The 18559-nt window shown below is 39.4% G+C and overlaps 2 protein-coding genes across 2 annotated transcripts; both read left to right on the plus strand.

Moving 5' to 3' along the window:
* The first annotated feature begins 808 nt into the window (after positions 1–808).
* On the plus strand, positions 809–9488 carry LOC102782971 (ATP-binding cassette sub-family B member 6-like). Its single transcript, XM_087835808.1, has 20 exons — positions 809–1004; positions 1317–1840; positions 2745–2885; positions 2998–3187; positions 3363–3455; positions 4393–4585; positions 4793–4914; positions 5085–5194; positions 5313–5378; positions 6257–6382; positions 6737–6813; positions 6987–7050; positions 7152–7237; positions 7332–7389; positions 7481–7585; positions 7766–7940; positions 8494–8606; positions 8683–8777; positions 8876–8944; positions 9161–9488. The coding sequence occupies exons 2-20, from the start codon at positions 1325–1327 to the stop codon at positions 9312–9314; spliced, it is 2553 nt and encodes an 850-aa protein (XP_087691934.1). The 5' UTR covers positions 809–1004; positions 1317–1324; the 3' UTR covers positions 9315–9488.
* A 1492-nt stretch (positions 9489–10980) lies between these two features.
* Positions 10981–17396, plus strand: cnppd1 (cyclin Pas1/PHO80 domain containing 1). The gene is made up of 8 exons (XM_006804969.2): positions 10981–11199; positions 11694–11796; positions 12079–12160; positions 12265–12385; positions 12508–12636; positions 12728–12789; positions 12884–13001; positions 13867–17396. Exons 1-8 carry the CDS (start codon positions 11137–11139, stop codon positions 14509–14511), a joined length of 1323 nt encoding a protein of 440 aa, XP_006805032.1. The 5' UTR covers positions 10981–11136; the 3' UTR covers positions 14512–17396.
* Positions 17397–18559: the final 1163 nt, after the last annotated feature.

Genomic DNA, 18559 nt, shown 5'->3' on the forward strand with positions numbered 1-18559 from the left:
TACCACACACCAAATCCGGTCGTTGGTACATGCTGGCTTGTGTAGCCACTAGGTAACAAAAGCTCAACCTAGCATCCTGGAGCACTTCTGTTGTGTTTTGTACGTGTTTTGGAGTTTTTACGTGCTTCTGAGTTTTTATGTGTTTTGTAGTGTTTACGTGTTTTGGAGTTTGTACGTGCTGCTTTGTCTCTAGGGGCCACCGTAAATATACTTTTATTTATTCACTCCACATAAAATGTATTAAATAAATCATATAATACAAAAACCAACTAGTCACAGTTCAACTTTTAACTGTTTAAATGTTCAGCTTTTTCCTTTTAAACAAATGTAAAGTGAAACAACACAAAACACTGCAAACCACAACACAATTAAATATAAATGAAAATATGAAAACAAAAAGAAGATGCACATTCTCTGTCATATGGGCCTGCATGAATAAACTTTCTGAATCCTTTGTCATCGGCAACTGAAAATAGTTGCGGATGATTACTATACCTTTCTAATGTGATGTTGTTGTCCCTGGCTTTCTTTCTCTGTCTCTCCCTCTGGCTCTGTTCCTGTGCTACTGCGAGTGTAACTAACCCCCCCTCCTCTGCCCAGCGCAAAGCACAAGGCTCGCGTGAAGCGGAAAAAAAGTGTGAGAGAGAAGGTGAGGGAAGGAAAAAGAAACCATGGCTTGCGATAAGGAGCCGGCTCGCGATAAGGAGCCGGCTCGCGTCATTCACGTCAAAGACCCGGCTCTATCAGCCATTTCGTTCGCGACCGACACATCACTACTCCGAACACCGGCTTCATCAGTGTAACACACAGCTGGTGGTAGTAATGACAGACACATAGCTGTGAGTTATTGTACTCTCAGTGTCATTCCTAAATGTCGTTTGGACTACAGTTAGAGACGATAAGCAAGCTAATAACAGTTCGGAGGACTCGCTCGTCTCCCTGGAGTAGCCTCGGTTACTAACAAGTGGACTGTGTACAGTGTTTGAACTTCACAGCTGGGAAAGGTAATGTTAAAAACTAACAACAACAGCCGACTATTTTATCTCTAGACCCTCTGAAATGTAGTCTAATAGTTATAAGTTTATAAGGTAATAAATATAACTGCTTACACTATTTGTTCTTTATCTGCCTACAGTATTTATCACACATTTTAGCTGTATGTCGGTAATTATTTACTACTATCGCATAAATCAGTGCCTAATGTAACAGAGCCAAAGCAGTTCCTCTTTCTAGGTATACTATAAAATACCAAGTAAAGACGGGATGTCTTTGTTAGGATTTGCTGCTATGATTTTAAAATGATTTCTCTCTCCTAGCTGCAGCCATGGTGTTTGTGCAGAGCTACTGTGCAGCAAATTCCTCCATCTCCATAACCTGGGTGGATGAAGGCATCGCCCCCTGCTTCTACTTCACACTGGTCCCCACCATCCTGCTCTCCCTCTCCTTCCTCCTTGGCACCATCCACTGCATATGCTACCAAAAGTATGGCACGCAAATGGAACGCAAGTTCATTCCTCGCTCCTGCCTCTATGGTTTTCAGCAGGTCCTCCACGTCTTCCTGATCATCAAGTTTCTGGGTGGAATGATTTGGAGAGCCACGAGTGCAGATGAACTTCCGGGGTATGTGGTGCTGTACGGCTGCTTTTCCATCCTGGGATGGGCCTGGGCTATGGCTCTACTCAGGGTGGAGAGGCGCAGGGTCCTGGTGTCGGATCGGACAGGAGGACACAGTGCCATCCTGCTGCTGTTCTGGGCTGTAGCTTTCTGTGCTGAGAACCTGGCTTTTGTCTCCTGGTACAGTCCTCAGTGGTGGTGGGGCCTGGAGAACAAACCACAACAGGTGAACGCTCACATAAGATATTTTTTTAACCATTGTGTTCCAGGAACCTAACAAAGAAGTGAAGACTACTTTCAAAATATGTGTGCTTACACTTGCATTTACCTTGCATTATGCAGTTTATCTCCATTCCTATCTGTTTAGGGTTAACAGTACAGTGATTTAATACTATTTAGTAGAAAACAAATAATGTATTTATATATATACGTTGATTATTAGGTAATTGCAAAGTACATTCTTTTGAATTTAGAATTAATCCCTTCAAATCTCCATTTCTATTTATTTAGTGTTAACATAAGTTGATCAGAGTGTGTTTGCAGCATATTAATAAAGCTCTTCGGTGTGTGATTAAATAGTCTTTATGAGCCAAAGGTTAGTTATATATTAAAAATGAGTCTGCTTTTAGCACCACTCCTCAGAGCAGTACAATCAGGCTCATGTATCAATATCTGCTCAGTAAACAAAGGAAAACAAAGTGCCATGGAAAATAAGCATGCCTGAGCCTTTTCTGCTAGGTCACTGCTCAGTTGACTTTCAGATCCTAAGCCCTGAGCTGTTAACCAAATCAGAAGACACTGCTCCCAGACTGAGTCACGAGTTTGAAGTGTAGCTTTAAGGTTGCGTAATTGTAAGCATGATTTAAAATAGTTTTTAATTTAAAGTGCTTTAACTGTCCCATATTGCTTTGCAAAATGTTATTGTATTGCATCCTTCATCCCATAAAGTCAACATTATGAAAGTGCTATTTTAATAGTAAATGATATTATAATAGTAAACTACTTAGATATATGGTAACTGTTCAATAAAACAGTTTTCAGCTTATTCACATTACTGTGTTATTAGTATTGTGTTAAACGCTGTTTTGTATCCATGCTGATGTGTGTGTAAACATCTATGAAAACTTCAGGTGCAGTTGTTCCTGTGGATGATGCGCTACATTAGCACTGGGCTGCTCTTCTTCATCGGTCTCAAAGCTCCAGGGTTGCCAAGGAGACCTTACATGCTACTGATAAATGAAGATGAGCGTGACGTAGAAAACGGTAGACAGGTAGTGACAGGGCACTTGCAGCACTTCCACTGTATATTGAAACACATCAGCAGCTTTGCTTATATACTCTATTAATGCTTTTTTAATGGTTTCATATCTTTTTCTGGGTCAGAGCCTGTTGGGAAGATCAGAGGAGAACCAGTCCACCTGGAAGGGATTTTGGAAGAAGGTCCGTCTGCTTGTTCCCTACATGTGGCCGCAAGGCAACAAGTTTCTCCAGCTGCTGGTCCTCTTCTGTTTGGGGCTGCTGGGAGTGGAGAGGGCTATTAACGTCTTTGTACCCATTTACTACAAGTATATCGGTGAGTGATGTGTCTTCATCATCATGCACTATAGACTCAAATGTTCAGTCATACACACTGATGGTACTGCAGTGACATTGTTGCAGTCAGATTAAAATCTCATAATGCTTTTTATTTATTCATTGAATCTTTTCACCACAGCTTGAAAGCCTCATTTTGTCTCATCTGTTTTCAGTGGATGAACTGACTGATGGCAGCAGCTGGCACACTTTAGCCGTTACAGTGTGTATTTATGTCCTGCTCAAGCTCATGCAGGGTGGAGGAGCAGGTAGGACTTCATATATGCCCAGTGTAGACAGTGAACATTGTAGTACCACAGAGAGCTGCACAATGAATTTCTGCCTCACATGTCACATCAAGTAGAGTTAAGGTTAAAAAATTCAAGGAATTACAAGTAACCCAGCAGAGCGAAGTGTTCCACTTTTGTACTGATACTGTACTGTGAGGACTTAAAGATAAGATCAAACGAGGCCTGATAATTCAAGACCTTGTTTTTAAGGAAAAGGGTTTTAAATCTAATTCCTGATTTAACAGGGAGCCAGTTAAGAGAAGCTAATATGGTAGAAATCTGCTCTCTCTTTCTAGTCCCTGTCACTTGTCTTGCTGCAGCATTTTGGATCAACTGAAGGCTTTTCAGGGAGTTTTAAGAACAACCAGCCTAGAAGTAATAAATGCACAAACTAGTTTTTCAGCATCACTCTGAGACAGGTTGTGTCTAATGTTAGAGATATTGTGCAAATGTAAGAAAGCAGTTCTACATATTTGCTGAATATGTGCATTGAGGGAAGTATCCTGGACAAAAATGATTCCAGGATTCCTCACAGTGTTTTGACACCATGTTTCTAAGGTTTTTTAGGGCCGAGTTTAATAACGCCAGTTTTATCTGAATATACAAACAGAAAAAATTGTCTTTTAGACATTCTTTTAGTATAACTAATTTGTGTGTCATCAGGTTTCATGGATAGATAAATCCGGGTGTTATCTGCATAGCAGTGAAAATGTATGCTATGTCTTCTAATAATATAGCCTAAGGGAAGCTGGTATAATGTAAACAGATTCGGTCGTAGCAAATAACCCTGTGGAACGCCATAATTAACCTTCGTTTGTGAAGAAGACTTCCCATTAACGTGAACAAACTGTAGTCTGTTAGGCAGATATGATTCAAATCACTGCAGCACAATGCCGTCATCTTCTCTTCTTCTCAGGTTCCTCTGGATTTGTGAGTAACGTACGCACTTTCGTCTGGATCCGCGTGCAGCAGTACACCAATCGACAGGTTCAAGTCAATCTGTTTGGCCACCTGCACTCCCTCTCTCTGCGCTGGCATCTGAGCCGCAAAACTGGTGAAGTACTGAGAAGTATCAACCGTGGCACATCTTCCGTTAACAACTTGGTCAGGTGAGATAGTAACGGTCAGGATCATAATAATTATAAACAAATGAGTAACTCATAAATGAACCTGCTGACAAAATATACCAACCAACAAGGTTTACAACATAAATGCCCAAAACATTTAGGCCCAACATAAATGTTTTATCCTTAAATGCTCCTCTCGTGTTAGAATCTGAAGAAAAATTTAACTCAGTTATTGGTGTTTTTCCACAGCTACATAGTGTTCAGCATCTTTCCAACCATTGCTGATATTATCATCGCCATCATCTACTTCATCACTTATTTCAATGCCTGGCTTGGCCTTATTATCTTCATCTGCATGACCTTCTACCTCAGTAAGTTATGCCTGTTGAACCTTTTGAACCTCAGCTAGCTTTGCTTTGACCCGGTTTAATAATGAAAAACTTCAAGTGTGCTAATCTTCTGTGTAGTTCCGCATGGCCTGAAATAGATTTTTCAGATCCTCTTTGACTGTGTAGTAATTTCACATTAATGTGTTTGCCAGCTATGACGATCATCATCACTGAATGGAGAACCAAGTACAGACGAGAAATGAATCGGATGGATAACGCTGCCAAGGCCAAGGCTGTGGACTCCTTGTTAAACTTTGAGACGGTACATTAAATATGTTTGTGGTTCACAAAGTTTTGTTGTTGTTTTTTTATTCTTTCATCCTAAAATGCACCTAAATTACAGTTTGTCACTGTTTGTGCTTTTTATTCCTGTTGAAAAGGTAAAATACTACAATGCAGAGAACTATGAGGTCGGCCGGTTTGAGGGTGCAATCTTAAATTATCAGGTAAGTCAGGTCAGGCAGGTAAAGCATTACAAGGCTTGCCACGCCTTCCCCTGCTGTTCTTTCTTCAGCTGTATCACTAGAAAATGTCTTTGTTTACTTTAACAGGAGTCAGAGCAAACCTGCTACCTTTCAGATAGCTTTTAGTATTAAGATGTTGAGTGGAAGCAAATTTAGTAATTTGCCTTACACCAGGTGGCCAACCCAGAAAATATGAGTATTTATGTCAGGTTTGATTTCAAAACAAAGACAAAAGGAAATAAATGGATTTTGGAATTCAGTGTTTTTTGTGTGATTTTGCTGCTTTGATTTTCCTGGGATAATATTTGGACAATCCATAATATTCTGCTGCTGTTTCGCCAGTAGAGCAAACCTGTTAGCTCACTGGGAAATTCTGGGCCCATAAAGCTCAATGTACATGGACAACAGCCTGTATGTGTGTGCATGTCTACATAAAAGCAGATAAACTTTCCTTTTGTCATATTCATAAAGCTGTGCATACACATGGTCCTTTCTTTATGGATCCCAGTCCTTGTGAGATTGTATGCATGTGCAAAAGCCTGATATCCATACCTGTGTCTTACCACAATTTATATGCAGTTTAATCCTTTGCATGTAACGTGCTGCCATCAGGGGTCCTTGAACATACTGATAAAAATCAGAAAAGCAGCAGCATAATTTCACCAAAAACAAAACTTACACTTGTTGTCTGATCTGGACAAAAGTGTTTTATTTAGTGGTCTCAGTTCTGGAGTTGTGTACTTAATGGTTCTTAGCTTTTGTTAGCATCAGAGAATAAGACATTTTTGCAAAGATACCAGTAGCTGTATATTGGAAGTCTATATTTTGAAGTCTTGACTCTTGTTTCTGATTGTTTGTAGGCTTCAGAGTGGAGGGCGCAGGCATCTCTGGCCTTGCTCAATCAAACCCAGAATGTCGTCATTGGATTCGGACTGCTAGCAGGCTCCTTGCTCTGTGCATACTTTGTCACAGAGGGCAAGTTTCAGGTATTGACTTTGTAATAATGGCACACACTATGCTTGTCCACATTTCCATAAGCCATTAGGTTGGTAGACACTGATAATGAACATGCCCAAACTTTCAAATACTAGAATCATCATCTGTGCAAGTAAATCCTTAGTATATCGCTAATATGCTTATCTCAGACAGCCCCATCCACTCATTTGGGAGGGGCAGCCGATTAAAAGAAAGTTGTTTCAAAAGGCGGGGCAGAGAGCTGATTTGCTTATTTCAGAAAGTGGATGAACTTTATGTTTAACAGATACTCAGAACATTAAGAAATACAATGCTAGTTGGAATTGTCCAATTCAGTTTGACCATAAAAACAACTCTAACCTCAGGTTGGAGATTATGTTCTCTTCAGTACCTACATCATCCAAATGTACATCCCACTCAACTGGTTTGGAACATACTACAGGTAAGAAAATACAGATAAGTCATTAGATTATAAATAGTTTGCTGTTTTAAAGATGTTGCTTTTTTATGTATTTTTAAGGAGGATAACACATAATATACTGTAAGCTGTTTAACCACACTCTGTTTGACTCCTGTTCCTTTTGCCAACTGTTGGTTTCTCTTCTTTCCCTGCAGAATGATCCAGACTTCCTTTATTGACATGGAAAACATGTTCCAACTTTTCGAAGAAGATCAAGAGGTATGTTTATAGATGGGTAAATATTTGCAGCGGTGATATCAGTGGGGTTTTTTTTAATGTGTTTTGAGTTTTTTATGGTCTTTATATGTTGCCTGATGCAGGTGAAGGATGAAGTAAATGCAGGAAGCTTTCTCTTTAAATTGGGGAAAGTGGAGTTTGAAAACGTTTACTTCAGCTACATAAATGGGTTGGTTTATTTTTGCGTTGATTTCTTTTATTAAAACTTCAGTCTCAATGAGTTCTTGCATAGCTCATTCTTAGATTTCTTTACTGCTTTGCAGCAAGGAGATTCTCAGGGATGTGTCCTTCACAGTTCTTCCAGGACAGACAGTTGCACTGGTGAGTCTGAGACGAGATGTTTCCTGCTTTCCAGCATTACATTGAGCCGTTAAGGTGTTACTAACATTACGGATTATTAACATACCTTCAGGTTGGGCCGTCGGGATCTGGGAAAAGCACAATCATTCGACTGCTTTTCCGTTTCTATGATGTTCAGGGAGGCTGCATTCGCATTGATGGCCAGGATATATCAAAGGTAAGAGGTTTGGCACCAGAGCTACTGTGTGAGAAATATTTGAAAGTTTAAGACATTAACAAACAACCAGTAAAATTAATAATATAAGCAGAAGTCATAAAGTCTTGTCTTTAATATTACTGTAACTGCATGCTTATATATACACACACTGCTTATTACTTTCTCATCATCTTTCCTCAGGTGAAACAAACATCTCTGCGATCTCATATTGGCGTGGTTCCCCAGGATACCGTCCTGTTTAACGACACCATCCGGGAGAACATTCGCTACGGTCGCACCACTGCTAATGACCAGGAGGTGGAGGAGGCTGCTGTAGCTGCTGATATCCATGACAAAATCATGACCTTCCCTGATGGTAATGTGCACGTTAAATCCTCAGTTTATTCAGCATTGTGACTTCAAAGATTTGTTTCATACTGTTGAAAACATTGTGGGTGTTTCTATGTATCTATGTTTATACCATTTACATGCATATTTCTGAACAAAGCTTTCAGAAAGGCCCCGTCTTATCTGAAAGTCCTTATAGTACCACATGTCCTCCGGGCTTACTGGTGGTTCTTATAGTATTTAAAAGTAGAATGGGAGGCAGAGCCTTTAACTTTCAGGCCCCTCTTATGCTTCTTCTTTAATCACCTCTTTTAACAGTGTGTCTTTTGTTCTGTCTCCCTCGCCTCACCCCCAAATGATTGCGGCCAATCCTGCCAGAAGTTTCTTACTTTTGAAAAGAAGATTTTCTTCCCACTGTCGCTAAATCCATGCTTGTAGGGGATTTGATGTGATTGTTGGGGTTTTCGCTCTGTTATTGTTTGGTCTTTAGCTTACATTATAAAGTGCCTTTGAGGTGACTGTTGTATTTTAATACTTTGCAAGAAGTTTTTTCAGCCTCTTCCTGTGTTTTTGTCAGGCAGGTTATGATACCCAGGTGGGGGAAAGAGGACTGAAGCTGAGTGGAGGAGAGAAGCAGAGGGTGGCTATCGCCAGAACTATCCTCAAAGCACCACAAATCATCCTGCTGGATGAGGTATGTGACTGAACTGTCATCTCGAGTGTAAACTCATTGCTGTTAGTTGCAGTTTTCTAATATTATCTCTCTGTAGGCCACATCTGCCCTGGACACACAGACAGAACGCAACATCCAGGCCTCTCTGGCCAAAGTCTGTGCCAATCGTACTACAGTGGTTGTAGCTCACAGGTAAATAAATTAATGTACTGTCAGGTTTTTTTAAGTGAATTTATCCATCTTCATTTATTTCACCGATGACTTGTGGGTCCGTTATTGCACTGTAATAGGTTGTCCACCATCATTGCAGCAGACCAGATCCTGGTTGTCAATGAAGGGCGGATTGCTGAGCGTGGACGGTAAGTGTGCCTGATTGTTTTGAATGAAACTCCTGTAAACAACATCCAGTAACATGCAATCTTTCTCATGGTGGACTTAATTTCCTGTGGAAACAGTAAAGGCGTACTTAGTTTTTCACGGGACTTACAATGAGTACTGAGTAATCTTTGTGTTTCGCATTAGCACATCTCTGTTCACTGAACAGTTAGTAAATAACAACATTTTTTCCATCCCAGACATGAGGAATTGCTACAAAAAGGAGGTTTATATGCAAATATGTGGATGAAGCAACAACAGGCTCAGGACTCAGATTCACCATCAGACACCGAAACCAAAGATCGCAAGTCTGAGAAACTGCAGCCACCATCGACGTCCTCAGGACACCACTGAATGTATTTGCTTTAAGAAAAAAAACTGTTAGCACTTTTATTCTTTGTTGTGATTGTGAAAAAGTTATGTTTGATTTAAGCATTCAGCAAGGTGGAAGTAATATTTTGATCGATTTTACAAAGTGAGGGACAAATGATTTGACATTTTAAAAACCAAATCAAACTGCTAAACAGGAGTGGAGCTTGAATCATGCCTTGCTTTGAGGTTGTTTTCTATTTAGTTTTTTTTTTTGTTTTTTTAGTATAATCCTCCTAACACTACAAATCACCTCCAATTACTTGACATTCCTCATATTTATTTTTATACTTACCTTCATTTATTTTATTTTATTTTACTTTACTTCATATTTTCTTTTTTCTTTTTCACAGTTTTAAAAGAGGACCTATTGCGCTTTTTCTTTCATAGATATACTATTTGTGGATGCTCATGTAAAGACAGCCAGAGATTAACGTATACAGGAGACCGAAAGCACAGACTGCTCAGCTCAGTTTGAGACTTTTTTTCTACTCATGGCTCTTTGATGGCAGTTTCATGAAAATCACCTTACTAATTTTTATTTATTTTTAATGAAAAACTGCAGTGATCATATAGTTCTGCCTCGAGTCTGGAGCAATAATATGACCTGAGGCATAAGAAAGGGAGCTCAGCCTTGACACTACATCTTAGTGCACTGAGATACTAGTGAAACCTTGTGAATGATTTGTGGATAAGAATAGATTACATGCATGCCATCAGGGATTTAGTTTTTTTTCGTTATTTAAGTTTTTGTTTGCAGAATTTGTGTTGTTCTTTAAAGTGACACTAGTCTTTTAGAAAAGCGTATTTGCACATTGAGGCTTTAGGTCATCAGCTAGGCAGAAGATAAAGCAGGATAGAAGAGCTGGTAATGCATTGATGTACATCTCCATTTATTAAGGAAATAAAACAACCGGCACTTATCATCAGTGTTTCCTGTGACACTGATTAAAAATAAATATTTTATTTTCTTTAATGATGACATAGCAATAGCATTATTTATATGTGCCTGTGCTGAATTAACAAGTGAAAATGTCTGAATTAAGATGTCTTAAAATCAAATGTCTATCAGTAACAGATGTTTAATTATTAAGTAAGAACAGCCATACACTTCTAAGTAAGTTAATGTGCTGTCTTGTATCTACCTCACGAAGTATGTTGTTCATAGTTATAGTTTTGTGGAAATATTTCATATTCATATTACATTTCATTGTGTACACATGAGCAATAAATGATATGTTTTCCACTTTTTTGGTTTTTAATTAAAACAATTTCCTGTCCAGTTTAGATTATTATTATTTTTAATATTAAGGTGGTAATATATCACATTACTGATAGATTCAGGAAATTATTATTATGGGCTGGACTGTGTGTTATAATGAATTAACTGAGTTGTATATCTTTGGTATTTTCATTCATGCCATACCATGTGAATTTTTTGCAACTGATGGCTTGATGTCAGTGAATTCTGCTCAGTTACAACAACAACAATTCAAGTTTCTGAGGCTGTGGTTTCATCGAAGGGTTAAATAGGCCATATATACTCAAAAAATTACAATAAAATAGGACAAAATGGAAGAAAAACTTTTGACCTGCATTTAACTTTCGTGTAACAGCGGCAGACTGCGCCCCCTGGAGTCCCAGCATCTGTATGTGCCCGGAAAGAGAGGGAAACAGCTGGAGGTTTCAGCTGTCACCGTCTGTGTCCCTCCGTCAGGGCGTTGCAAGCGTTACCAAACAGGAGGGAGCCAGGCCAAGTTGTCCTTTTCTCATTATTTGGCGGACTAATGTTTAACCTGTCGTAGATATGGATTTCGACGCTTTATTTAACGAGAATACATTTCAGTTCTCGGATTTCCAAGAGTTCACGGTAAGTTGTTGAGCTAACGCCACGCTAGCTAAGGCTAGGCGCTTTAGCTAGCGTTAGCTGACTTATGCGAGTAAACTTTGAAGCTCCTGTCCCAAAATATTGGCTGAGTAGGCGAAGACAGATGCTTTACTCTTCTGTGTGATACGTATTCACCTGTACAAATAGTCTTATCATGTGTAAATCTTAAAAACCTTAAGGTATGCAAGTGTCCGTGGATAATGCTAGTGGTAGCTGTTATTTTAGACTTCCGCCGACGAGCTGCGGGCCAGCCCAAGCCTAGCAGCAGTTATGGTAAACAAGAGCTACTCTCTGCTGTTAGCATGTTAGCATTGGTTTAAATATGCTAAGCTTGTTTTGTTTTTGTTTTTTTTTTGTATCATTTTTAATTGTTTAATTTTTTTTTTGTTGGTATCGCCTACCAGCTTAAGTTCACCCAACAGTTTCCATAATAGTCAAGCTAATATACCTAATTTGGGATTTTGTGTTTCGTATAGTTTCTTCCTGGACACCAGAAATTGACCGAAAGAGTGAGAAAGCGATTATATTATGGCCTGGACAATGATGTTTCTTTAGATGCCCTTTCCTGCCCTGTTACAGGTAAGCAAAGCGTCTACTGTCACTTAAAGCTTTAGCCATATTAATTATACATATAAAGTTTTTGGCTCTGCTTTAGAAGTAATCTGCTCCGGATGAATTCTTCTTTCTGACTTATTATAAGACAGTTTAATGTTGTTAATAGAATTTCAGGTGCTTAAAGCATAGTTTGTATATTAAACAATGTCTTTTTTTTAATGATCAGAACCACTGATAAAAGAGGGTTAGAAAAATCACACTTGGAGCCCACTTTCTTTTCTACTTTTTCTGACTTTCTGCTTTCAGATATTGCTGTCGAAATCTTCCAAAAGTCTGCCCCAAGCCCAATACGAAAGCTCCAGAAGAAGTATGCTGCCCATGTTGCCAGGTTTGTGCTGTACTAAGTAAACGTAGACAGATATTATTCATTCTTTTAGAAATGGGCGATTGCACTTTGAATCATGTGCCTAAAACAATTTGTTTTTGTTTCAGGGAGGCCTGCATTTCTCCGTGTGCCATGATGCTGGCTCTTGTTTACATAGAAAGGCTTAGACATAGAAACCCTGAATACCTCCAAAAGATCTCCTCCTCTGACCTCTTCTTGATCTCCATGGTATGTTTTCAGGGTTCAGACGTCATTCTAAGTGAGATTTTGTTATGATTTATTATTTTTTTAAGCCAGCATAATGTCGAGATAGTGCCATGAAATACTGTAAGCTTTTATTCATGATTTAGATGGTTGCCAGCAAGTACCTGTATGATGAAGGTGAAGAAGAGGAGGTTTTCAATGATGAATGGGGAGCAGCTGGGAAGTTGGATGTCAAAACTGTCAACAACCTGGAGATGAACTTCTTGAACGCCATTGTAAGTGATTGTGTGCGTGTGTAAATAAGGTGTGCCTGCATGAACATTTGCTTCAAATGATGTGTCCAAACCTTCCTGTCATATCTTCAAGGAGTGGAGCCTCTTCGCTGACCCGAATGACTTCTTTGATTTACTAAGTCAACTGGAGACCAGGTTTGTTGTAACTCAACACTAAAATGCAGCATTTACAAGAATTTACATTTAGCCTTTCATTTCAAATATATCTGTTTGTGATGTGTATTTCCAGCATTGCGGAGCGGCAGGGGATGAAACGCGGCTGGTTCACCTACACTGACCTCTGTGTGCTGCTAGAGCACTCTGTATGGAGTCAAGCCCTCACAGCCATCTACCAGCACTTTACTAAGGTAGGAAGAGGACACATATTTTTAGAACATTAATATTTAGCCTTTATATTTAAGTGCTTTTTTTTATTGATCCATTTTATAGTTTTACAACCAAGCAAAGTGCACAAAGTATTGAAGGAGACCTTTTATGCCCATTTCCAGTTCCATATTTTCTCTTCCTCGAAGGGAAGGAAGTACATATTAGGATCAGTTTGTTTGTTTGTCTGTCCCAGTTGTTTTTGTCCCCAAGGCAAACTTTAACTTTGGGGGGAAAAAACAGCTCAGAGAAACCATAATGAGTAATGAGTTATATTAAAGGGCATGGAGAGAGCTCTTTAACACACTTTTTATTTTTTCAATACCACGCCCTGCGATGTCACAATGATCCCATAACAGGCTGCCGTATTACAATAAAAACATCATAAAACATCAAAGTTTTAGTATAGCCCTTGCTCTTCAGGGGGCAAAAGCTATTTGGATATTTTTTACCTTCTTATGGGCCATCATGTGGGCACTCAGTCAATTTCTTGTCTGAAATAAGCCATCAGTTCGCTGTCCCTTAAATCCACTCTTTGTCTGATTGGCTGCACCTCTCAAACATATGGTTTGAAGAAAAGGTCGGTGGGGCTTCGTTGAGTTGTGTGTCTGAGCTGACGAATATCTTTCTTTGCCATCGTAGACATCCAAGAGTACCGTCTCTTTTGGTTCATAGTGAATATACATAGGTTGACCTCATTATTTAAACTTTGAGCCTATTAAATATCAGCGTTCTTCATTGTAGCAGTGTATATGTGACAGAAAATAAAGAAAACATAATGGGTTTCCCTTCAAGCCAATAATGCAGTTCTGCGTTTCATCATAAGACTTCATCTCAATTCATTTTCAGGTATCCTGTATGCTTGGCCTGGTCTATCTAACCAGTGTGGCTGGCCTTATTGCCACCAGTGCTGTGATTCACCAGCTCAGTCTCTCTAGAGGAGGCCAGTCTCTTCTTCCGCCAGATGAGATCAGCCTGACCCACTTTTTGGCTTCCAACCTGAGTCCAGAAACCTCTTCCTCAGTGCGCCGCCTCCCTTGTTGTGTTCTGGCCAACAAGAGTGTTAACCGTCAGACTGGCTCACCTGGAAGCAGGCAACACCACAGTCAAAGGCCTCCATCGTCTTCCACACAAACATCTGTATTGTGTCTCTGGGGTTCCCTGCTTGCCTCGATGGGTCATATACATCCTGAAACGAAACCTGATGTGGAAGCCTCCCAGACCTGGTCTCCTGTGTCCTTCATCTGTCCTGGCTGTCTCGCAACACTCCCTCCTCTTGCTTGCGGGCTTCGAAACACCTCATCAGTCCCCCCTCACGGCCCCTTTGAAAACCATCAGCCTCATTTGTCGTGGTTTTCCTCCAGCCTCCTCGGTGCTACCAAGCCAAGTGTGGACTCTCATCTAGATATTTTTCCTCCTGTACAGCTGCGACCTTGCCACCCAAAATCGATGCTGCCAGTTGACAAAGTCCAAGCTCTGCTTATGCCTGGCTAGAAATGGCAGAGCTTTTCATCCTGTAGTAAAGGACTCTGGAAATGAAACCAGCATTGTTGTTGTCACTCATCTACTGCTTCAAGGCTTGTCTTTTTTTACATTTCCAGATCTAGAATACAGGAAAAAAGACGAGAGGAGTTGGGCACTTTTCCAAGAGGTTCACAGGGAGGAAATTTCTATATAGTTAAATACTGCAGGGTAAATTTGATTCAATTCAAATACCACAATGCTTGATTAATCACAAGCGTTGTAAAGTTTAGTTCATTTAATTCTCTGCAGCAACTAAATTCACATTATCACCCTTCTGTTTTAGTAAGTAAGTAAGTAAGTAAAATTTATTTATATAGCACATTTCACAGATAAAAATCACAAAGTGCTTTACAATAAGATCAGACATACAAGTTAAAATTAATTAAAAGCCCGTTTGTATAAAAATGTCTTCAGCTGCTTTTTAAAGGAGTCAGTAGAGTCTAGACAGCGTAAAGACAACGGCAGAGAGTTCCACAGCCTAGGTGCCAGTGCCTGAAAAGCCCGATCCCCACGTGTTTTAAACCTAGTACGTGGGACCACCAGTAGCCTCTGACCTGAAGACCTAAGTGCTCGGGATGAAGCATGAGGTTTCAACAGGTCAGAGATATACTGGGGAGCTTCACCATGTAGAGCTCTAAAAGTTACAACTAAAATTTTAAAATGAGTTTTTTTAAGAGTTGGCCACTGTCGCTTGCTGTTGTAGGGCTTTTGAATTGAATGTGTTCCGAGTTGCTGTGTCACAGCGGTAATTTTTAAAGTGGACATGAACCACTATATGTGCAAAGGCTAATTTACACGATGGAGTCCTGCTCTCAACAACTGACATGGATGTAATACTGTCTGTTAAGCTGGATTTACGAATTAAGTGAAGTTAAAGTTTATAAAACATGTTTAGCGCCATCTTGTGTCAATATAGACCGTGATATCGTTGGGTTGGTTGCAGTAAAAAAGACTTAGATTAGTTTATGTTAGTTGACTAATAACTGAACCAATAACTCAGGGGAAAACAGGGTCACTAAAACTAAAAATCAGTCTAGGGGGTTACTTTTGTGCTGCCACTGGCTGCAACAATGAGTTTCATGCTAACAAATCGACTCCACTGTCACTCTCTGTCTCTTAAGCAGTAAGTGGTTTTAGGTAGTTTGGCTGGCTGCACTCAAACAGGAAACTCCACCTGTTAGTCGTTATGTTTCGGTTTCTGATGCATTTTATAAATGAGAACAATGTGGAGGAGAGCCTGTTTGAATCACCAGACTGACAAGCTGGAGTCCAACACTACAGCTTTTTCTCACCAAGCTGTGCAATCAGCTGACAAAGCAGATGTTTCCGAGATGTGATCAGCGCTGTTTTATCTAATAAAATGTCCTGTCTTTTCCCAAGCACAACTAAACAGTTTATATCACAGGTTACATCCACATTACAATCTCCTTCACTTACTTTTCCTCACTTGTAAGATTTAAAAAAATGCATAAAATAACGCTGATCACATCACGAGGAAAAATCAGAGTTTCTGACTTCCGGTCGTCGGTCTGCTGAAACACCCTCCAGCTGACTCAAACAGGCTCTCCTCCACACTATTCTTGTTTATAAAGAGCTTTAAAAACCTGCCCTTACAGCTAGCAGGTGGATTTTCCCATTCGGTGCAGCTAGCCAAACAACAACGAGCCATTTACATCTTAAGAGATGGTGAGTTAAAGTAGACAGTATAGCCTCATTTCTAACATAAATCTCATCGTTGCAGCCAGGGGCAGCACAAAAGTGATCCCCTTAAACTGATTTTTAGTTTAAGTGTCCTTATTTTCCCCTGAATTACTGTTCCTGTTACCAGTTAGCTTACATGAACTACAGTGACACAATGTTCTGTACTCACACAAGATGGCGCTAAACATATTCTAAAAACTTTAAATTTAGGCACTTTTTTTTAAAAAAAGCCAGTTTCACAGACAGAGTTACATCTACGTCAGTTTTTGAGAGCAGGGCTCAATGGTGTAAATTAGCCTTTTATACATGTAGTGTTTCATGTCCACGTTAAGCTGTTCACATTTGGCAGGTTAATGAATGTGTGTGGTGGTTACCAAGCATATATGAAAGTTGAAAGTTTTACGGTAAGTTGTTTTATTTTTTTAATGAAGAAGGGACTTAAACCAGGCTAAATTTTCTTATTCATATTCGTTTCGTGTAGCCATATGCCTTTCTTTGATGCAGCTTGAGGATTGCAATAGACACTGGTCATTCACATACACATACTGTTGGCACTGATAGCTAGTTATAAAATCCGGTTGTCTTCTAGGTTTGAGAACGTTCCACATCATGGAAGAGAAATGGTTGGACAGGAGACCAGACAGTTGAAACCGTGTCTTTGTGTTACTGTCACATGTTTTTTCTGTTTTACCAGATGTGATATGGCAACAAAATATAATACTTACGTCACTTTCCTGTAACAGGGTCTTAGCCAGGTGGAACACCTTTGTAAAGGATGTGTTCCTGTGATTTCATGCAGTCTCTAGCTTTTTTGTTTTGTTTGTTTTTGCATGTAATGTCTTAAAGGAAAACGTCAACCTTCCTTTGTTGCGGGAGATTTGCACTTTTTGGCTCCATTTTCATTGATGTAGAACATCATCTTGCATTGTTACTGCATTATTGTCATGTTTTCAACACCAGAAGGGGAAATGGTTATTTTTATCTACACCGCTACAAATCTACATTTACTTTGTAATTGAACCTTTAACAAATTGATCTGAATTTTGAATTTGATACACTTTGGATCGTGAACCCCTTAAATTTTGTACATGTTATAAAATGCAAATATTGTAAAATGTGTAGCAAAAAAAAGAATAAAGACCGCATTTGTTTGAGATACTTTGTATATAATTCTGTGTCAACATACAATGAAGCCAAGCTGAATCTCAGTAAATGTGAAACAGTATGTTTGTTGTATGTTTGAACTTTTAACCTTTAAATGAGAGAAAACAGACTAAACCAAACTAATGTCCCAAGCATTAAATAAGGGCACCAAACTCAAGAAATTAACAAATGTTGTATATAGACATAACAGACAACTTGAGTCACTTTGTTAGTAGCAGCCTACTGCAAAAACACATTATTTATTCCCATTTCTTCTTACAGGTATTAAATGGTATTTTGGGGTAATTCCCAAAGAGCTGTTACCTGAAATGTCTTGGCATGGGGTGCAGTGTATCCTTATAAATTTGAGGAAACTTGACAAGTGAAGGGGAACAAAATTGATTTTTCAATTATTTATTTATTTTTTGTTCAACTCATCCTCAGTATGTATGGAGGAGGTCAGGAAAGAGGTATAACAGTTAGTATCTATAGCCATGTGCAAAACACTCTGTCATGGTTTGGGGCTGCATTACAGCCAGTGGTGTTGGATATGTGGTGAAAATTGATGGAACATATTTTAATCCACCGTGCAATACCATCTGAAAAGTGTCTGATTGGCAGTGGGTTCATTTATCACAAACACTGCCAACGCAGTAAAAGCGAAAACACACACGGATAAATTCGCCTACCTAGACCTCGGATCTCAACATTATTGAAGCAGTGTGGGATCATGTTGACAGAGAACAGAAGAAAAGGCAGAAACAATCAAAGAGGAGCTTTGAATGTCCTTCAAGAAGCCTGGTGAACTATTCCTGAAGACTACATAAAGACATGACAAGAATGCTGCCTAAGAGAGTTCAGACTGAATAAACGTAGTCTAATACTGACCAAATATTGACATTCGAGCTTCTTAGAATTGTACAAACTATTTTTGCCTTATATTCTGTATTTCCATATATATGTATGTTTGTATATCACATTTTCCTGGCAAAATATGAAGAAATGAGGGGTTATGGGATTGCACTAAGTGATCCCATAAGAGTTGAAAAGCTAATCCATGTTTTTGAGGGCCAGGATAAGCCTTACGTTTTGGATGAGCATTTTTACAGAGGGGGAAAACAGATGTCTGGTTTTGGTTGAATATGGGATGTCCCTCCCCCCTGACTCTATGCCA

The sequence above is a fragment of the Neolamprologus brichardi genome, chromosome 23 (genome assembly GCF_056152115.1).
Source record: "Neolamprologus brichardi isolate AB-2024 chromosome 23, ASM5615211v1, whole genome shotgun sequence".
NCBI classification, from domain to species: Eukaryota; Metazoa; Chordata; class Actinopteri; order Cichliformes; family Cichlidae; genus Neolamprologus; species Neolamprologus brichardi.